The sequence below is a fragment of the Nyctibius grandis genome, chromosome 30 (genome assembly GCF_013368605.1).
Source record: "Nyctibius grandis isolate bNycGra1 chromosome 30, bNycGra1.pri, whole genome shotgun sequence".
Taxonomy (NCBI): domain Eukaryota; kingdom Metazoa; phylum Chordata; class Aves; order Nyctibiiformes; family Nyctibiidae; genus Nyctibius; species Nyctibius grandis.
Window position 1 is genome coordinate 2,466,572 of NC_090687.1, and position 21,036 is coordinate 2,487,607.

Sequence of the window (21,036 nt, forward strand, 5' to 3'; positions counted from 1 at the left end):
GCTGGGGCAGCCCGGCCGTGAGGGGCAGCTGCCCCGCAGCGGCGTCGTTGGCTCGGTGCTCCCTGCTCGGGGTCTGCTGCTCCCCTCCGAGGGCCGTTCTCCTGCCTCGGTGGGGGAAACCTCATCAGAGACCGAAATAAAGGCTCTTGTGACCCCAGAGCGGCCGTACGGGCACGCTGCCTGCGCGGCGGGCGGGAGCTGTTCCCTGGGGAGGAGGAGAACCCACGCCGAGCGCGGGTCCCGCCTGCCCTGGTTCCCCACGCCCGCAGCACGGGGGCTGGGCTCGGCGGCGTGTGGGAGGACATGGCAGCAAGGCCGAGCGGCGAGGGGGGTGTCAGGCCCTGTCTGCTCTCGCCGTGCGCTCGCACGAGTGTCACGGCCCGGGCGGTGGGGAGGGAGGCCTGGGCTCCCGCGGGCGTGGGTGACACCGCGGCCGGGCCCGGTGGGCTCAGATCCAGCCCTCTCTCCTCGCCCCCTCCCCGGCAGCTGGCTGTAAACAACGGCTTCTGTTCACCGCCGGCTGCCAGGCCGGGGCGGGGGGGGGAACAAGGACGCTGAGCCCACGGGGCTGGGAGCCTCCCGCTGTCCCCGTCCTCCCTGCCCAGAGCCTGGAGGAACAGCTGCTCTAATCCCTAGTGGGACATTTGGGTGACAGCAGGGGGGTCGCAGCCCCGGGTGCCCGTGGGTGGGCAGCTGGGGGGCTGGTGACCCCCAGTCTCTGTGGGAAGGGGCTGCCCCCCACAGGACAGTCACCCCCGGGGTGGCTCCGACGCCGGGGCCAGGCTCTGAGGAGGGTCCTGGCTGGGGGTCTCTGCCCCACTCACGGTGGGACAGCCCGGGGGCACAGGACACGCGTGGGGCCCGTAGGGGGCGGGGCTAAGCATCAAGGGCGTGTCCCGGGGCGGGGCCCCGAGCAGGGCGTGGCGGCGGCGGCGGCCCCGGGGCGGGCGGAGCGGCGGGGCTGGGCTCGGCGCGGCTCGGCGCAGCCCGGTGCAGCCTCGGCACCATGAACCGCTTCAAGGCGTCCAAGTTCCGGCACACCGAGGCCCGGCTGCCCCGCAGGGAGGTGAGCGCCGTCCGGTAGCGGAGGGGCGGGGGGGGCGGGGGGCGGTGGGGCCGGGGCTCCCGGTGGGCAGGAGCAGCCCCCCGGTAGCGGTGGGGCGGCCCGGGGGTGTTGTGGGTGCTGCCCCAGCGATGCGCGGCTCCGGGTCCCCGCTGCTGCGGTGCCACCGGTGAGGTGGGGCCGTGCCCAGGTCCCCACGCCTGGTGCCCGGCCCCGGTGCGGCGGCATCGCCCGAGCAGTCCCTCCTTGGCACCCGCTGTGTCCCACCCCGCTGTCCGCAGAGGCTCCTTTCCGCGGGGTGCTCTGCAGCCACGCACCGGCTGGGAGCTGCTCCGGTGCAGCCGATGCCGCTGGTGTGGGGTACCCATCCTGGGCCAGGCACGGCTGGCACCGGCGGTTGGCCCCCGGTTTGCGCTGCCCACTGTCCCAGCTTGGCTTGGCACCTCGCCGGTGCTCGGCCCGTGCCGGCCGGGGAAGCGTGCACCGAGTGTGAAACGCTGGGCCCCGCTTCCGCAGGCAAAGGGGAAGCGCTGGGGCCCGGCGGGACGGTGCTGAGCCCCGACACCCTGCCCGCGAGCTGCGGAGCTCGGCACCGCCGAGGCCGGGCAGGGTTGGGGGGTCTCGCTGGGCAGCACGGAGCCATGGGGTGCCCAGCTCCAGCCTCTGCCCCACAAATAACCAGCCCCAAGTGTGCTGAGTGTCGTGATCCATCTTGGGGTGTGAAGAGATGCTGGGTTGTGCCGGGTGAGCCACATCGGGGAGCGTCATCAGGACACGTAGCCCTTTCAGGGCTCCCCGAGCCAGACACCCTTCACCCGGCGTCTCCACAGGCTGCCGCTGCTCTGCCATGGTGGAGGCGAGTGGTGGGATCCTGCCCAGGTGGCTCCCAGCCCGTGGGGCGGAGGGGAGCTGGCAAGGCTGGAGCAGGGTCCCCGCCGGGGATGGTCCCACGTGGGGAAGGGACTCTGTGGACCAGTTGCGTGGTGCTGGCTGCTCTGGTTACTGGCTGTGCCGGCGTGGCACACAGGTGCAGGAAGCTGGTACCCTTCAGCATAGGCTGTGTGGCCAGAAGTGGAGGGCTCGGGCCTTTGGACTTCAGCACTCTCCTTCCCCGTAACTTCCTGGCCACGCCATCCTTGCACCAGGCTGGCCTGTCCTGTGCTCGCCCACCTCGGCAGACCCGGTGAGCACCCGAAACATCCCCCTGAGCTTCAGCTGTAGGAGGGGACACGGTGGCCCATGCCAGTGTGCCCAGCCTTGAGCATCCCACCATCCCTGGTGCCAGTTCCTATGGTGGGACAGCTCTGTGGGACACCGAGGGCAGCGTGCTCTCGCCCCAGTGCGCAGGGAGGCATCTGCTCTGCCTCCGGCAGCCCGCGCAGAGCTCAGCACACGGGAGGTGGCCTTTCCGAAAGGCATTTCCCACCCAGGCGTGAAATGTGTCCCTGGGAAGCGAGGCCACATCACCCAGCCCTGCAGGGCAGGAGGTGGGAGGTGGACGTCTCGTCTCTGAAGCCATCTCGGGTGTCACAGCGGGAAGCGCTGTTTGTGTCCCCGGCTGAGCAGAGCAGCTTGTTTACGGAGGCGAAGGCAGACGCCTGACCTGGCCGGATCAGGAAGCGCAGTGTAAACACGGCGGATCACATCTGAGTCGCTTCTCCCCTCCAGGCAGCGCCTGCAGGGCCGCGCTGGCAGAGCCGCCCTCAAAGCCTGCCGTTTGCTTTAGGGACGGAGCCAGGGTGGTACCGTACGCTTTACCAGCCACCCTGGCACGCTGGGGGAAGGACCGTGTCCCTGAGGGCTCCTGCCTGCGTGCGGGGATGTTGTGGGGTCGGGATGGACCAGCTCAGCGGGCCCTCTGTGAAACCTCACTGCAGGGGTCCTGCGCGGATGCTGGGGGCCACGTGTGGCTAGTGACCCCCCTCACCGAGGGACCAGTGCAGGGTGATGGGGTGCAGACAGTGGGACCCTTCCTCCTGGGTCTTGGTGACGCTCCAGAGCTGTTCCCCATCCCCTCTGCAGCCCCCAGCCCATCTGCTGGGTGTGGGCAGAGGAACCTCCCTTCGGCAGGAGAAGGGTTAACGGGTCTGGCACGGAGCAGACTGCTGTGACAGGGACCGGAGGAAGTGCTGCAGGAACTGCTGCTCTGTCAGGCCTCAAAAGGAAGTGGTGCAAGGAGAGGAAACACGGGGCTCGGTCCTTCTGGGGCTGCGTCCGCAGCTCCCTTCCCCGCCGAGGGCCCTGCCCTGCTTGCGGGGCAGCCACTGCTCCGGCCACCTGCCGCAGCTCCCTGCGATGGCGGCCACCATAAAACCGTAAAACACCCGCCTTTGCTTGAGGGTTGGACTTGGCCCTGGGTGTGCCGGGGAGCTCCTGGTCCTGGGGGCCACTTGGGGCCGGGTGTGTGTGTCACCTGGCGCGGGTCCGGCAGACGCAGGGTGTCCCGGTGCCCCCCAGATGCAGTGCTGGGCCGGGGGGGTTGTAGTGGGAAACACCGCAAAGTGCCGACCTCGTGGTTCTTCACAGCCCAAGAGCCTTTGTCCCATCCCGAATTCCCCGACATCAGTTTATCACAAAGCCCTCGGAGCCGTTCCCACCAGGGCTGGGACAGTGTTGGGGAGAGGGATGCTCCTGTCTCCCGTCCCCGGCAAAGCCGGCCCCAAAGCCCCCAGCCCCAGTGAGGGGCTGTGTTTTCATGCAGGGAGTGCGAGCAGCCACGTTGCCCCGGCCTTCCCAGAGGACGGGGCCCTATAAAGCGCCTCCGGCACAAGTCCGTCAGCGTCGGCAGCCTCCAGGTCGTGCCCGGTCCGTCGGCGCAGGAGCTCTGTGGGGCCGAGGGTCTCTGCGATGCTGTGCCGATGCTCCGCCATCTCCCGTGACCCGGCTGTGGTGTCAGGCTCCTCCGAAGCAGAGCCGCCTCTTGACGTGGGTTTTCCCTCTCCATCCCAGGCCTGGATCGGGGGTATCCGGGCCGGCTCCGCCGCATCCTGCGGGAACCACGTGAAGGCGAGCTGCCGCTGGGTCGCGTTCAGCGCCGAGGCAGCAGGTGAGGCATGAGGGAAGGGGTGCCAAGTGCGGCCGGGGCATGGGGTGGTTCTGTCCTTGTGGTCCCTGCGGGGCTCGTGGCTAGGTCACAGACCTCAGGAGGCTTTCCCCGAGTTCTCCCAAAGGTGCCGACAGTCCCGCACCTCTCGGCTCGTGTTGCAAAGCTGGGTGGCCCCTCTGTGTCCCAGGCTGGGGGGTTCCTGGGAGCATCACACGGGTGACAGGCGCGCTGGTGACCTGCTCCTGTGTCCTCTCCTGCAGGCGTGCTGGGCGTCGTGCCGCTGGAGTGCGAGGACGGAGGCAAGAGGACGGTGTCTCAGCTCTGCTGCCACTCAGGTGAGCTGGATGTCTGCTGGCCCCTATAGCTTGTCCTCGCTCTGCCCCCGGGACACCGAGGTGTCGGGCACCACCTCCCACCTCCACAGGAGGCACCTGGCCCAGCGCTGGCTGTGCAGAGGGGCTCGGGTGCTGAGCCCCAGCCTGGGATGCCGTGGTGCGCTGGCTGTTTCCCAGGCGAGGGGCTGGGGGAGCTGCTGGAGTCCCCAGGGACCATCACCCATGGGCCAAAACCTCTGCCAGGTCCTTTTGCTAAGGAGCCAAATCGATCCACGTCCCTTCATCACTGGAGCTGCAGCAAGGTCTGGACACGTAGCTCTTGCTCACACTCTTCCTCTAGCACACCCTGCCCATGTTACTCATTGCACGCCCTGAAGTTCCCAGTACACCCAGTGCCAAGCTGGGGATGGCATCGCCCCGGGTGTACCCAGCTCCAGCAACGGGAGGAACAGGCTGGACTGGCGGCCACGTGGCCCTGAGCAGCTCTGATGTGGGCAGGGAGGCGGCTGGCAGCATCGCTGCGGGCAGAGGAGCAGGCACAGGGACGGAGCGGGAGGGAACCCGGGGTACCCCTCGCCCGGTGTCGGGGGGCACTGACTACCCATTGCCCAAAAAAAATTGCACTGGAGCAGCAAGACGGGAGCCGGTCCCAGCGCCACGCTCCTGCGTGCAGTGCCTTGGCTGGAGGGGTGCACAGGGAGCCAGCAAAACCCCAACGGCTTCTTCATGAGATGGAGCACGAGCCCTTCAAAGCCGCCCGTGCCAGAGCAACGCCTCCGAAGCGGGGAAGGGATTTTTTCTCCCCTCCCGGGGGCAAATGCAGCCGAGCAAGCTGCTCGCTTTTCGTGCCTCCTGGGCCTGTCTCTCTGCAGCCTCCTGGAAGCGGAAAAGTACACAGTGACCTACTTTCCCGAGCGTGCCAAACACATCCGAGGGGCTGCCGGAGCCGCGAGGAGCATCCCTGCCGCCGGCATGCCGAGCCGGGGCGGTACAAAGGGAGCCTTGTTACCAGCACAGCCCCAGCTGGCCGCGGCATCCGAGCACCCCTCGTGCTGGTCGTGCTCCTCCCCGTGCCTCCTGGGGCTGTCCGCCCCGAGACCAAAGCCGGGCAGCGGTGGGTTAGACGGGGAGATGCCGTTGCACGGTGGTGCCCTTCAGCGCTCCCGTCCCCTGCCAAAAGGAGCTGCTCCGACATGCCTCGGTGGGGCTGGCTGTGACCCTGGCTGCCCACCCCTGCCTGCACACGTGTGTGTATGACAAGAGTCTGAGGCTGGGGAAGAGCGGACACGGTGTCTGCAGGGGTGAAGTGAGGACGAACCTCTGCCCTTCTCCTTCCAGATGTGGTGACGGACTTTGACTTCTCGCCCTTCGACCAGCTCCTGCTGGCTACGGGCTCTGCCGACGAGACGGTGAGTGCTTGGTGCCAGGGGAGTTCCCAAAGGGGCACCTGGTGTCCCCCAGTGTGTCTCTGGGAGAGATGGAGCCAGAGTGATGGGAATAAGAGGAGCCTGGGGAGGAGGGTGCCAGCCTTGGGGAGCAGTGTGGGACGTCCCCAGATTGTGGGGGACAGGGCAGGGGTCAGCCCTCTCCCACCTGGGATCCCCGCAGCTCTGATCCCACCGAGCTGTGATGAGGGGTCACCTGGTGTCCTCAGGGACCAAAGCCTGGAAGAGCAGCAAGCCCATGTCGAGCCCTGCCGGCACCCAGCGGGGTCCAGCTGGCCTGCCCGGGGACTGACCCACCTCTCACGGGGCTGCAGGTGAAGGTGTGGCGCCTGCCCGAGAGCGGCCAGGACATGCCCAGCACCGCGGGGCTGACCCTGGGGCCCGGCGGGGACCCGGTGGACGTGCTGCAGTTCCACCCCACGGCGGACGGCGTCCTGGCCAGCGGCGCAGGGAAGCGAGTCACCGTCTGGGACGTGGGGCAGCAGCAGCCACTGACAGGTAGGCATGGCCGTGCCTGCCAGCTCCGGCCTGCGACACGTATCTCTACCGTGCTGGTGCCAGGGCTCAAGTCCCTACCTCGGTGTCACTGAACAGGCAGCACGGGTGGCTTTTTGGCCCGGGAGCACCTCAGCCCCTTGTGCATGAGCACAGGCTCCTCTGCGCTCTGATGCAGCAGGGTAAAAGGCTCCTGTGCTGCCCAGGGTGGCTGTAGCAGCTTCGCTGGGGATCCCCTGGGGTGCCAGGTCCCTGTCCCAGCACGTGGGCACTGTGGGCTCTTGCTGAGCAGCCTTGCCCAGACCTCGGCTAACCCGGCACGGCGAGGAGGCCGGGCAGTGGCACGGGGGTGTCGGGGCTCCTGCCGTTCGCATCAGCATGGGGACGCTCCCTGCACGGACACGGCAGCGTCCCGGTGGGTCCTGGCCCCTGCTCCGGCTGCCACCGGCCCTCCGGAATGGCCAGATCATTTCCCCCGGGAAGCGCGCCGGTGCTCGCGGGTGGGAGAGCGAGATGGCTCCTGCCCGTACGAGGAGGGACCCTGCTCGATCCCGGTCCTGAGCCTGTTTTCCTCCCCCAGCCCTGGACTCCCACGGGGATCAGCTGCAGAGCCTGGCCTGGAAGGGTGACGGCCGCCTCCTGGGCACCGCCTGCAAGGTGAGCGGCTCGCGTGGGTGGCCTCCCTGCGCCCCGGGCCTGGGGGGCACGCGGTGGGCCTGTTTGGGGGAGAAAAGGGCAGAAATGGGGTCAGCGAGCGGTGCTGGAGCCGAGGAGGATGGGAGCGCTAGATGGCGCCTGCCGGACACGCACGCGCGGGTGTGCATGGAGGCCGAGCGAGCGGGGACTGTGCTGAGCGTGCAGGCCCAGCATGGAGGCCGAGCGAGCGGGCAGGCTGCTAGGCCAAGCGTGCAGGCCAGCGGAGCGCACAGACCGAGTGTGCAGGCTGAGTGAGCACATGGCCTGAGCGAGCGGTCTCCCCTCTGTGCTAAGTGTGCAGGCCCAGCATGGAGGCCGAGCGAGCAGGCAGGCTCCCAGGCCGAGCAGGCAGGCCAGCGGAGCGCACAGACCCAGTGACCACACGGCCTGAGCAAACAGGGGATTCTGTGCTAACCATGCAGGCCCAGCATGGAGGCGAAGCGTGCAGGCCGAGCGAGCGGCCAGGCGCCCAGGCAATGCACAGAGGCCGAGTGAGCAGGACCAAGCGTGCCAGCCCAGCTGAGCGTGCAGACCGAGCCGGCGGGGCTGAACGAGTGGTCAGCCCCCGCTGTGCTGAGGGTGGAGGCTGAGCGTGCAGGGCTGAGCGAGCAGGTGGGCCCGAGATGGACCGTGGCGGCCGGCCAGGCGTGCAGACTGAGCGAGCAGTTGGAGCCCTGTACCAAGTGAGCAGGCTGAGCATGGACGCTAGGACCCCAAGCTGTGCCATGGGGTGTGGGGCAGCCCCGAGCCATGCCATGGGGTGTGGGCACTGCAGGAGGAGCGATGGGCAGGCAGGAGGGGGCTGCTCGCTCCAGCCTCCTGCCCAATACGGCGTGACATCCCGCTGGCCCCAGGGTCCTTAACCCTCCTCTGTTTTCTTTTTATCTCAACAGGACAAGAAACTGCGGATCTTTGACCCCCGAGCCAGCTCGGCTGCCTCCCAGGTACTGTCCCTCCCGGGTGTGCTGGGTGATGCCGTGCAGGCAGCCCTGCCCGACCGGGTGCCCACTGCCCGCCGTGGGGTGGGCTCGGTGCCCCAAACCGTCCCGGCCCTGGCACAGCCTGGGGGAGGCAACGTGAGGGCGAGGGCTGAGGGCGGGGGGAACGGGCAGCCGCCTCGTCGGCCCTGTTGGGGTTTGGCACAGGGGTCCCCTGCCCTTTCCCAGTGCACCAAGCCCCGCAGGCAGCGATCCCGAGCCCCGTGGGCTCTGCGCCGTGTTCAGGAGCTGAGCAAAAGGCTCTCGGGGACGAGGACCTGCCAAGGGTGAGGGCTGGGCGGCCGGATCCGCACAGCTCAGCAAATAACAGCGATTAGGAAATAAGTAGAGGATTTAAGCCTTGACGTCGAGTTTAAACAGCCTCTTATTAGAGGTTTCCTGTGGTGTGGGGGCTCTGGCTGCTGGCAGCCGCCATCCCTCGCTGCGGAAGGGGCTGGAAGCCTTCGGGAGGGGAGGGACGCAGCGGAGAGCAGGGCGAGACGGCTGCAGCGGGCTCTGCCGCTCCTCGCGCCTCTCCTGCCGCGGGCTCGGGAAGCTGACGGCCTCCCGTGCCAGTGCTCGGCACAGTGGTGATGCCGGGCACCAAGCCGAGGGAGCCGGTGCTCCGGCTGCACCGGGACTGCCCTGCCGCCGGGTGCTGAGCCCCGTAAGGGCGCTGGGTGCTTTCTGCGGGTGCATGCGGTGCCCTGACCCTTCAGGCAGCCTCATAAATACGCTATAGAAATACAAACCCTGCGGTTCCACGTGCAAGCGAGCTGGGGCAAAGCCCTCCCAGCCCTCGAGGGCCCCTGTGACACTGCCCGGCTCCGGGTGCCACTCGGTGTGGCTGGAAGGTGCCTGTCCCCGCTCCCAAATTCACCCTGCGCCTCCCCACCGCCGCTGCTCCCCTCCCCGCTTCTCCCCCCCGCCAGACCCGTCGCCTTGTGTTGTACGGCGAAGCTGCGAGCGCCGCGGGCTCGAGCCAAGTCTCCCGGAGAGGGTGGACTCTGTCTCGCTGAGCTATTAAAAAATAACGTGTGAATGATGGTGGCTGTTCAAAGGAGGCAGCTCCCTTCCCTCCACTGCCAGCAGATCCAGCCCGGGGCCGGCAGTCGGGGCTTTGCCAAGAGAAATATGCACCTTCGCCGCGGCGGCCAAGCCTTGCCGCGCCGCAGCCCTTAACCCCATCCCAGCTGCGGATTGATGAAGATGTTTAGTCTTGGAGCCACGCTGCGCTGAAGGGGAAAACTTTAAAATGCCATAAATCCTCGGGAAGGTTGCGCCGGGCGCGCTTAGCCAAGAGGAATAACACTCCTGTGTGTTGGCTTTTTCTTTCCCCCCGGTTGCCGGAGGGCCGGGTTGCTTGGCCGGGCTCCCTCTGCCCCGAGCCAGCGCGGTTACGAAACGGGTGATGCTGGGGCCGCCGCGCGGTGCCAGCACCCGCCTTTGAAGTCACCCGTTTTTTCCGCAGCGGTGAGCGGTGCGATGGGGTTTCCAGCCGCGCTGGCCCCTGCGGTGCCGTGGGCCAGGTTTGCTCCTCGGCAGGTGAAGGGCTCGGGCTCGGCACAGCCTCTGGCTCACCCCGGTGCCCAAGGCAGCCTCGGCAGAGGGCTGCTCCTCCGGCTGGGTTCCTTAATTTGCCCAGGCTGCCTCATTAAACCGTCCCTTTTTGTAGAGGAGAGGAAAAGGTTGAGAAGGAGATAAACAAGAGCCTGGGGAGCAGGGAGGAGGGGTCACTGCCGTGGTGCCCAACGGTGCTCTTGAGCCTCCCACATGGGCCGGGGACCGAGGATGGATGGTGAGGAGCGTGCACGGCCTGCCCATGCCCCGCGGCCGTGCCCTCCATGGGGGTCTGACCCCCCTCCAGTCCTGGCTGCGTCTCTGGCAGCTATTTTGAGCACGTCCCAGCAGCGGGCAGGAGCGTGTGACGCAGCGAGAGCGGCGTGGCCGGGGTCTGGCTGACCCGGGAGGGTGCCTGGTACCTACCCGAGGCCACCGTGTCTCTTGGGAGAGCAGTGGCCTCATCCTGCTAGACCCCCCCCAGCCCCTCGTCACTGCGTCTGGGCTGGAGCAGGGAGGTGCATTAGGGTGGGCTTGCACCCCGTCGCTGCCCAGCGTGCCTTCCTGGGGCCTCGAAACTCGCCTGGGAGATGCCAGGACCCCCCTTTGCTGCAGCGGGCCCTGCTGCCCCTCCCGTGCAGCCACACTCCCCCCGCCTGCCTGGGGCTGGCTCCTGAAGGGTCCTGTGAGCCCCGGCTTCCGCCTCGTCCCCTCCCAAGGCCGCGCTGCCCCGGCCGCAGCCCGCCCACGGGTGCTGGTGGTCGCCCTCCTCGCCTTGACCCCTCGCTGGAAGCGAGTCACATCCTTTCCCTCCTGGCTTCAGCTCTGCTGTGGCTCAGCGCTTCTCCGCTCCCACCCCACGATGCCCGGGTGAACCCCACAGAACGTCCCTCCTGCGTGCCCTCGGGGTGCAGCGGGTGCCGTGGCCCTTCAGGCATGGGGGGACAGGGCTGGGGGACAGGGTGCTGAGCACCAGGAGGGTGCCCATAGCCCCGCTGATGCCCCACGTGGGTCACCAGGACCAGTGTAGGGCAGCGGGTGGGGTACGGTGTGGGCTACTAAGGTGGCATCGCTGCTTGCCCACTCTCCCGGCCACCCTCTGGGTCATGGCAAGCCCTGGGTACCCTGGGCTTCCTCTCCCTGGGGCTGGCGAGGGGAAGGTGGGCACGCAGAACCCTGGCCCCTGCGTGCGGGCAGGGTCTTGCCTGTCCTCTAAAGCAGCGCTCTGCAAAGCGGGGGGCACCCGGCAATCTGGGGCGGGGGGGTCAGGGAGAAAATATTCGACCTCCAGCTGTGCGTGTGTATCGTTTATACATCAAAAAATACACATTTCTTGGGGGTGTAGCCTCAAAAATATTCACTGGTGGGGATGCGCAATCCGAAACGCTCGGAGACGCTGCAGGGAAGGAGGGGGCTGGCTTGGGGGGCAGAAAGGTGCTACACAGCGGGGGGACAGTCCCACACCGCATGGGCCACCCATGAGCCGGTGTCCTGGTTCGGTGCCGGCCACGGCATCACCCCGGGCCAGCAGCGTGCGGAGCCGATGGGCCCCATCCCACCCCCGCACAGGGGCTGCGCGCGTCTGGCCGGCACCTGGATCCCATGGAGGGACGGGACGGGACGGGATGGGACGGGACGGGATGGGACGGGACAGGACGGGACGGGACGGGACGGGACGGGTGCCGCCGGTGCCAGGCTGTGGGGCTGCCGCCGAGCGCGGCCAGTGTGGGACAGGGAGGAGCCGGCTTCGTTCTCACGAGAAATTTCCCCCCGCCGGCGTTTAGCAGGGCTGGGGGTGAGGGAACGGCCGCGTGTGCCGGGCGAGCCGCACGTTCCTGCTCACGTCTTAATGAGCTCTGCTTTAATGAGCGGCACCAGGGCTGGAGACAGCTGGGAGGGTGTCCCTGTGGGTATGTATGTCCCCACCGTGGGTTTGTCCCGACACCTCGTGGGCCATGTCAGGGGCAGAGCTTGGTGCCTGGGAGCACCCGCAGCCCCCCAAGCCCACCCGGTGTGGGGCAGGGGTGGCAGAGGGACTCCAGCCCCTCTCCCAAACCGTGGCCACCGTCCCACGGGCCACATCAGCCCCCGCCACGGTGGGAGAGTATGGTGGGGAGAGGGTCTCTGCGGGCAGCATGGCCGTGGTGGCAGGGCGATGCCGTGGCGAGGTGGGGATCCAGGCTGGGGTGACCCAGCCGTGCCCACAGCCAGGACCCCACGGACCCCAGCGTGTCACCTCTGCCCAGGATCCATCTGTCAACCCGGGGCCGGCTGGGGGACCGTTCACCGGGGGAAAGAGCATCAGGACGCAGCGAGACTTTTCGCCTTCCTCCCCCCCAGCCTGTGGGCGCGGGATCCCACGCCGGGGTCACCCCGGGGGTACCTGACTCCCAGCCTCGGCAGCGGCTTCCTCCGGGCCGGGGGCAGGTCCGCAGCATCCCACATTCCCAAGGAGACCGTGGGAAGCTTTGAAAAAGTTGGCCTGGTTCTGAGCTGCCTATTTATAGCCCCGCGCGCTCGGCGCTCTCAGGCTTCTGTTCCCCAGCGTAGCTGCACGGGACTGTTTATATTTCCTCCGCCCCGCTTCCCCCTCGCCGTCCTTCGCAGGAATGCCGCTCGGTGTGGCAGGCACGGGGAAGCCGAGGAGGATTTCGGGATGCGGGGGATGCGGGGGCCACCGGCTCACCGTCACCTGGGTGCCCTTCCCTCCGGCTGGGGATGGCCACGCCGGCTCTGCAGGGCGCAGGCACAAGGGTGCGGGTCGGCACCGCGCTTACCTGGGGCTGGGGGTCCAGCACGGCATTTCGGGAGCCCCCCGGGCTTGCTGCCACGCTGGGGTTCCCAGCAGCCTCGTAGTCAAGTGGGCAAAGGTGTTTTGGGGGTGTAAGAACAGCCTCGGAGCAGGGCGTGCGGGGCCGGCGGCTGCGGGAAGGGACGCGGGAGAGGAGGGATGGGTGCGGATGGGTGCTGCAGCCTGCCCCCCCCCGCGGCCCTGCTCCCAGCCCAGCCCCATGCCCCAGCGTCCCTGCTGAGGTGGGAGCCTCCGCGGCCGTGGGGGCTGTCCCCGTGGGAGCCCACTCGCCCTCCCGCCCTTGCTGTGCCAGCAGCGTCCTCGGGATGTTGCTTTGGCCTCGCCGAGGGCAGGACGGAGGTGGGGGCTGACGTTGCCCGGCTCCCCAGGGCACGGGGCCACCACGGAGATGCTGCCCTGGCTGGTGGGATCAGGGAGGCGGCGTGGGCAGGAGGGGGCTCGCCCCGGTCCCTCCCCACCGCAACACGGACACCCCACACCGGGCAGGGGCCGGTGCCGGCTGCTGGAGCATCACTGCTGCACCCAGAGCATTGCACCCAGGGCCCAGCTCAGGGTGTCCCCAGCTCCGGGCAGAGACCAGGAGCAGGGCTGGTCCGGGAGGGGTTTCGGAGGGAGCAATGGCTTCCCCCACATGCAGGGACCCGTCCTTTCGGTATGGGGAGGAGGTGTCTGTCCCCAGTGCTGCCGCAGTGCCCCGGCATGGGGGACCCCTCCTGCCCCAGCGCCTGCTGGCAAAGGGGTGGCTCAGCCTGGCCACGGTGTCTTCTGCGCCCACGCAGGGCCTTCTGCAGGGCTTGCTCCCCATGGGGGTCAGATGCCTGTGGTCTGCTAGCCATGCTCATGGTCTGCCAGCCATGCCCGTGGTCTGCTAGCCATGCCCGTGGTCTGCCAGACATGCCCATGGTCTGCCAGCCAGAGGCAGGGCTGAGTCGTCCTGGCCCCTCCACAGGGCCACTGCCAAGGGCAGAGCTGTGTTCCCCCCCCGGCTACCTCCCCCCCATCCAGCCCCTTGGCTCTGCCCTGGGCTCCCCATCCCTGGTGGAAGGTGACGCTCCCCACGGCCCCAGGGATGGCCCCAGGGATGGCCCCAGGGGTCGCCCCGGCCCCGGAGCAGCGTTGGCTTCGTGCCGGGCTCTGCCAGGCAGCCGGGGAGCCGCAGGCAGACGCTCCCCGCGGGCAGCTCTTACCGGCTCACCGGGCCCCACCGCGGCATCGCTGCCAACAGCTGCGTCCGACCCGCCGGCCCCGCTCCCCGGTGCTGGCCCCCGCAGCCCCCCACATCCCGCGGCACAGCGCCCCGGGGCCGGGCTGGGGACCCCCGTGGGTACCGGCACCATACCCCAGCCTGTGCTGGGAGGGATGGGTTGAGATGGGGAGAGGGACGGTGCTGGGAAACCCTCCCCGTGCAGCCGATCCGGCTCTGAGGAGGGAGCACAAGCTCCCCCCAGCCTGGGCTGCCTCAAACCAGCTGGGCTGGACCTTCACAATGGGCTGGAGGAGGCTGGGCTGCCTCGGCGCTGGCGTGGCTGGGGAGCTGGGAGGCCTCCTCGGCTCCCCGTGTGCCAGCCCGGAGCGGGTGGGCTCCTCTCAGCCTGCCGGGGGGACGAGCAGCTCCAGAGGGACATCCATCCCTCGGGCTGCGGCTGGTCCCCTGCTCCAGGGACACGGGGGGTCCCAGCATCACCCTGGCTGGGTGCCGGGGTCCCTGCCCAGCTCTGCCAGCCCCACAGCAGCCCCACGGCCGCCCCACAGCCACCCTGGGGCTCTCAGCTGACCAAACCACACCAGTGTCCACCATCAGTGCCAGGTCACACCGCCCCTGCCAAAACCCTCAGCACCAGGGGAGAGGACATGGGGCAGGGGATCCCCAGGGACCCTCCCCCCCGGAGACTGGCTGCCATCCGGCCCCGCACGCTCACCTCTGGCACCGTCTGCGCCCCGGCCCTGGCCTCCCCGGGGTTTCCATCCCTCTCGGCACCGATCCTGGCATGCATTCCCTTCGCCGGGCTCCAGTGCCAGCGTGTTGGAGGTGGGGGACGGGGCCCCTCCTGCCCCACATCCTGCTGCTGCGGCTGGGCTCGGCTTGGCCAGCGCTACCTCTTGCGAGCGAGCCGCGCTGGCTGGCAAGCGCCGTGTTTGTGCTGGCAAGGAGGCTCGCGTGCCGGAGCCAGCGGGAGGATGAGCTTGGCACCGCACGCCTTCGCCCGCCCCGGCTGCGGGTCTCTCCGGGGAGCAGGCGTCCGCGGCAGCCGGGACCGGAGGTGGCTGCTCCCAGGGGGGCTTCTTCGGTGGGGTGGGAGATACGGCACCTTGGTGCCCCCTGCCGCGGGGGCAGAGCCTCGCTGGCTGTCACCGTGCGGTCGTGGGGGTGCAGCTCATGGGACACGGCTCCTCCGGCACCGGGGTCACCGTGTGCGTGCCCACCCGGGGCTGCGCACGCGTGGGCACCCTCCCGTGCCCGCCCCACCCCTCCTGCCCCCACGCTGGGTCCCCCCTGCCCCGTGCCGAGGTGCCGGGAGCACCGCGCTGGGTTTCGCTCTGCTTTTCCACGTCAGCTCCGAAATCGTTAGCGGCCTTTTCCTGGCGCTTGATGAACGAGAGCGAGGGAGGGCTGCGAGCGCTGGCTGCGCCGCGGGGCGAGCGCTGGCTGCCGGCTCCTGCTGGGATGCCGGGAACCGCAGGACCCATCTGGGGGCCACATGGGAGCCGGCAGCCTCACCGTAACTCATCCCCTCCCGACCTCGGCAGAGCGGCACCGGGGCCTGGGGTGGGGGACGGGGCTGGGGACGGTGGGCAGGATGAGGCGGTATCATGGGCTGGGGGGTCCCGGCCCTGCAGGCAGCCCGGGGGAGAGGTGGTGTGGGGCTGCGGGGGGTTAGGGCAGTGTGGGGGGCACGGCCGGGCTCAGTTTGCCGCGTGTTTCGGTAGCAGCTGGACACATGCCGGGCACCCAGCTCCTGCAGCCGGAATTCGGCACAGACCAGGAGCCCAGGGATGCAGCCGGGGAAGTAAGTCCCTGTGACCCCGGCCACGGCTGCCATCAAGCCTCTTCTCATGCCTGCCAGCACGGAGCAGCTCCCTTGCAGCACACCGGCCCCCCCGCCCCCTTGCCATGCATGGGGGGAGCCCCGGGGCCCAGGGAGCCCTCCCGTGGCCTCTCACACTCCCGTTACCTGCTGCCACACTCTGCTCCTCACCGGGAGCCAGGCCAGCCACAACCACACCAGCACCAGCACGGGCTGGGGGCTGAGCATCGTCACCGCTTGCAGGCTGTCCCCTCCGCACCGTCACCACGGGCACCGCTCAGCGGGGCCGGGAGCCAGCGCTCGGCTCCGTGTGCTCGGCCCCGGGGCAGTTCACGGCCGCCGCCAGCAAAGCGCGTGTCCCCCGCGGCGTGCCTGGTGCGGCCGGTGGCAGTAGTGACAGCCGTGTCTCCTGTGCCTTGCAGAGCGTCCCGGGACACGATCACAACAAGGACTGCCGCCTGCTCTGGATGGGCTCCAGCCATTGCCTCATCTCCGTCGGGTTCAGCCAGGTACGGTGCTACCGGGGTGTCCCAGCCCCGCTCCCCGCGGCGGCTGTGCCAGGCCTGTCCCCGTGACAGCAGGAGGTCCCCTTGCCGGCAGAGCTGGCCCTTGGGGCTGGCCGGGCAGCCCCGGTGCCCCACCGACGCCGTGCCTGTGCCCTGCAGATGCGGGAGCGGGAGGTGAAGCTGTGGGACACGCGGCAGTTCGGCGGGGCGATGCTCACCGTGGCGCTGGACACCTCACCCGGGTAGGGATGGGGACTCGGCGCGGGGCGGGACGGTGGGCGGTGGGGACGCGGGGTGGCACGGTGGGGACACCATGGTGAGAGACCTGTGGGGAGCCCGGTGCTGGAGCAGGAGATGGCAGAGAGCTCCTGGCGCCGGCAGCGCTCGGCCATGAAGCTGGGGACGAGGCTGGGGACGGTGTGGCCGCGTCTCCGGCACCACTGGGGTGGGATGGGAGGGTGGCGGCAGCGCTGGGGGTGGCGCGGAGGTGTCCCCAGCAGCGCTGGGGTGGGACGGGTGCTCTGCGAGGGTGGTGGCACTGCCAAGGACAGCAACAGCAGTGTCTGAGGTGGCTGCTGGCCCAGTGAGCCTGTGCACCGGGGCGGCACGACAGGGTGCTGCGGGTGACCGAACCCCTTTGGTGCTGCCCGGGCACCGGAGCGGCTCGGCCCCAAGCCCCTCTCACAGCGCGGCCGCGGTGCTTTGTGCCGTGGCAGCTGCCCAGCCAGCTGTGGCCGGGCCGGCGGCAGAGCCGTGCTCTGGGAGGGGAAGGGGAGCCTTTGTGGCTGTGAAGGGGTCAGTGCCCCTTGTTGAAGCATGATGGAGACGTCTCCTGCCAAGGTGAGGGACGCTCTGGTTAGGCCTGGCCTGGCCTGGCCTCTCCCGCACTGCCAGGTGAGCTGGCCCGGTGTCACGGTGCGGGCAAGGAAACGGGAGGAGGAGGCAGAACCTTCATCCCACCAGGGCAATGGGAGTTTGGGGCAAAGACCTTGCGAGGCTGTGCTGGAAGCCGCCGGCTCTCCCCAGAGCCGCTGGCAAAGCACGGGAACGCTGGGACCCTCGCCGTGGCAGGCCGGGATGCCGGAGCAGGCTGGGTGGTCGGCAGCTGCCGGGTGCCCATACGGGGCCTCTGGCAAGGAGCTGAGTGCGCCGTGACAGCGGGGCCGGCCCTTGGCCGCCCTGCCAGCATCCCCCATGCCGAGGGGTCAGCTCTGACCTGGTGCTGCGGCAGCCGGGACAGACAGGAGGGGAGAGGATGGGCTGTGGGCACTGTGGGGAGGTGCTGGCATGGTTGCCAGGGGAGTGACGGAGCATCCCTCACCCCCCGGCGAGCTCCCGGGGTGAGTGGCTCGCAGCTCCCCGGCTCTGCCAGCACGACGGGCAAAGGCAGCCATGGGGTTGCCAAGGGCAGCCTCGGTGATCAGCCGTCATTAGTGTCCAGAGTGAACAGTCCCAAGGGAGGCCGGGGCACACAGCGTGCTGCAAGGGGACACTTCAGGGTCCCTTATTGCTGCCGGTGGAGAATTCAGTAGGAATCACCCCCAATCCCCGCACGCGTGGGCCTCCCGTGCGCTGGGCCGGGCCGCGCTCAGCCCCCGAGCGCAGGCTGCAGCTATTTTGGCTGCCGGGTTTATCGGCCGCCAGGAATGCGGCTGGCGGGCGCTGCCTGCGCGTCACGCGGGGCTCTGCCGGGCTGGGGCGATACGGAGAGGGGCGGTGGGGGCGAGCGGGGACCCCCCCAGTGCCGCGGAGCCGCCAAGGAGCGGGAGGGACTTTCTTTAGGCAGCTGTGCCGGAGCCGGCCGCGCTTCCAGCCCCAACCGCTCCATAAATCTCGTGGAGATGACACATGGCGGAGGGGGATCTGGGCCGGCTCCCGGCGGAGGTGCCAAGCAGGGGCCATCCCAATGCGGGGCCAGCGGGGTGCGATGCTCAGGAGCCCCAGAGCCGTGGCTAGGGTGGGGGGTGGAGCGTTTGGGGGTCACCAGGTCCCCCTCAGAGGCAGTGCCCAAACAGGAGAGCTGCAGGCTCGGGTCAGGCTCGGTGCAGGGGGGTGCTGCGTGCTGCTGCTCCAGGGACGGCGGTTCAGCGCCCCGGGGATGGCAAAGCAGCCGTGGGGCTGGGCTGGGGGTCTCCAACGTGGCCGTGGGCGCCCGGTGTGGGGCATTGGGACGGTGTGGCAGCGTGGCGGTGCCGGCCATGCCGCGAGGCGCGTGTGGGGAGCCCAGTGCCGCGGCAGCAGCTCATTGAGGCTCTTTGAGGAAGCAATCAGTGGGCGGGCAGGAAACTCATACCATTCATTACTGACGCCGGGCCGGCAGGAAGGGGAGCCCATGTCCCCACCATGTCCCCACCGCAGGGACCCGTGCCCGCCGAGCCGGCACCACACGTCCCAGGCACCCTGTGGCACCCCAAAGCGGGGCCATGGCGTGCCCCAAGTTGGGGGACACCCCAGCGTGCCCACCCCGATGCTCACAGCCGCACCGAACCCCGCGAGGTGGCTGCGCCCCAGCCCAGCGTCCATGGGGGAAGAGGGCACAGAGTGGGGGCCACCAGCCCCATTCACCCCCACATCAGCCAGTGCATTTTGGGGGGTCCCCCTCCATCCCACATCCTGAGCAGACGAGATCTTTGCGACCACATAAACCTCATTCTTGAAGCACTCTGGCTGTGCCGGGGCCGTGCTCAGGAGCTGACCCCCGTGTCCCCACCGATGCCCAGACCCCCGAGGGACCCCGTGGCGGGAGGTGTGGGTGGCCCCGGCCCCTTCCCGCGCCGTGGCCCTCAACGTGCTGCCTTCGGGTACCCGCTGCTCCCTTCGACTGGGGTTTTGCCATCCCCCCCTTTAATTAGATCAAGGAGCAGCAGGGCAGGAGCCAGGAAGGGGCCTCAATAGGTTATTGTTGCCCTAAATTGTAACCAGCACCGGCGGGGTTGGGTTACCGGCTCCCACTCGGGGTCACCGACCAGACCCCGCTGCCGCGCGCCCGGCACAGCACTGCCCGGGGACGGTGCCGGCACCACGCCGGGGCCAGCGAGGACAGCGGCTCCCTTGTGTCACCGCATCTTTTGGTGTCCCCAAAATGATCCCAGGGAGGTGCGCTGCCCAGGGGTGCTCAGCCCCCAGCACCCACCCGCTGCCCCTGCCCCAGCCAAAGCCCGCGGCCGAGCTGGCTCCTGGGGGCCAGAGACGCAGCCCCGGCACCGCCCGGCTCCAGCCCTTGTGTGCGCTGAGGTACGTGTCCCCACCGTCACCCTGCCACCTCTCCCTGGTCACCAGCTGTGGCAGGACTGTGATGGCACGTCCCGCTCCCATCCCGCCCGGCCCCCACACCCCCTACGCTGCCCTTTCCTAGGACTTGGCAGCCCTTTGGGTCGTGCCAGGCGTTTTGGGAGTCTCTGCCAACACCCACACCAGTGGTCACGTCTCGGTGGCAGAGCCCTGAGCAGGACAGGTCCATCCTGTCCCCATCCCTGTCCCCGTCCCTGTCCCCCTGCAGCCCCCTCCTCCCACAAGTGCCTGGGCTGCCAGCAGTGGGGAAGGGGCTTTTCCCACTCAGCTGCCAACCTCAGACACAGGGAGGGGGGAGCGGCCACCCCACCAGGTGCCACCCCAGTGGGACCCATCCCTGTGGGGCGAGACACTCCTGGGCAGCTGCACAAAGGGGTTAACACCGGGGCGGCCGCCCGGCCCCGGTAATTACACCGTGTAAAAATAGCCCCGTGGCACACACGGGCGGGGAGGTGGTGAGCGGCGGCAGCGCCGAAATCGCTCCCAGATGGGCCACGGCCTCGGCCCACCGCGGCCGCCCGTCGCGCCCCGGCCTTGCCAGGAAGCCGGTGGGATTTCTGCCTCCCCGCAAGCTCTTCCCGGCAGCACGGGGCCACGGGACGGCCGCGCGCCTGCCCTCGCCCCAGGGGAGCGGCGATGGGACCCCCGGCACCCTGCACCGGGGCACCATGTCCCCCCCGGGGCTCCGGGCCGTGGGGACCCAGGGGACCAGGCTTTGGCTTCCACGGGTGTTTTTCTGGAGGCACTTGCCGCGGTGAAGCCGCTGAGGCTCCCCACCGAGCCCCCCCCCATCCTGCCGGTCGCTTCTGGCCGGGGCTCTTGGTTACCGGCCCCGCTGGATCGTGGAGCGTGAGGGATATATTTTTTTGGGCTCGTTTCAGGGGGTTTTGCAATCCTTCCCCGGCGCTGATTCAGCTCGGAGGAATTAGCTGCACCGCACTATGTGCCGCTCGGAGCCGCTCCTGGCGCTGGCAGTGGCCGGGGGGATTTTGCGCTGGGGTTCGGGAAGCCGCAGGGGCTCGGGGACGGGAAGGGCACATCTTGGGTGCTGCCGAGCTCCCGCGGAGCCGCCTGGGTGCAGACGTGGGTGTGACGGGGTGTCCAAGCCCTGCCCTGGCCGCAGCATCCCCGTACCCCTCCATGCCGAGGCCGAGCCCCGCTGCCCCCCTCGTGCCACCCTGGCCCCTTCCCCGCACCTCCCGGCTGGCACCCGGCTCCGCTGAGCCGCCTCCAAACCCTTGGCTCGGGGCTGCCCGGCTGCGCTGCACCTGCCAGAGCCGCGGCCCCGCGTCGCTCCTGCCGTGCCGGGGCAGCCGGCGTGGCATCGCCGGGGCAGACACGGTCCCTTTGGAGCTGCTGGGAGTCCCCCAGGAGCGATGGGACCTGCCGAGGGGTCGCGGGGGGTCCCCAACACCCTCCCAGCATGGGGAGAGGGGGGGTCCCCTGCAAACCTCCAGCTAATTGCAAGTGGGGACAATAGCTTCGTTAGGGGAAGGGCCCATCCGGAAGCCAAGCAGCAAGAGGGACAGCGAGGGACGGGGCTCGAGGCCCCTCGCAGCCCGGTGCCGGTGAGGGGACAGGCGGGGGCTGACCCCGCGCCCGGCCGAGCTCGGGGGGCTGCGCCGGCGGCCGGTCGGAGGCACCCGGCACGAGGCCGCGGCTCCGTCGGGGACTTTTCTTCTCTCCTCCTCGCGGGGCTGGAAAATATACAAAGCTCGCAGCGAAAATATTTACACAGCAGCAATTTTCGGAGGAATTTGGGATGTTAATTTGAAAAATCTGTG

The 21,036-nt window shown here is 69.1% G+C and overlaps 1 protein-coding gene across 2 annotated transcripts in view; it reads left to right on the forward strand.

Moving 5' to 3' along the window:
* Window positions 1–969: 969 nt before the first annotated feature.
* Window positions 970–21,036, forward strand: part of CORO7 (coronin 7) — a 35,096-nt gene continuing 15,029 nt past the window's right edge. The window contains exons 1-9 of one of the 2 annotated variants that reach the window (XM_068420069.1): window positions 970–1,066; window positions 4,013–4,109; window positions 4,370–4,444; window positions 5,783–5,853; window positions 6,204–6,387; window positions 6,965–7,041; window positions 7,974–8,024; window positions 15,878–15,964; window positions 16,121–16,203. In XM_068420069.1, the coding sequence (XP_068276170.1) occupies window positions 1,007–1,066; window positions 4,013–4,109; window positions 4,370–4,444; window positions 5,783–5,853; window positions 6,204–6,387; window positions 6,965–7,041; window positions 7,974–8,024; window positions 15,878–15,964; window positions 16,121–16,203 (785 nt within the window). In that variant the 5' untranslated portion in view covers window positions 970–1,006. Of the gene's footprint in view, window positions 1,067–4,012; window positions 4,110–4,369; window positions 4,445–5,782; window positions 5,854–6,203; window positions 6,388–6,964; window positions 7,042–7,973; window positions 8,025–15,357; window positions 15,438–15,877; window positions 15,965–16,120; window positions 16,204–21,036 lie in introns of those variants that run through there. The other variant, XM_068420070.1, reaches the window with a different exon arrangement.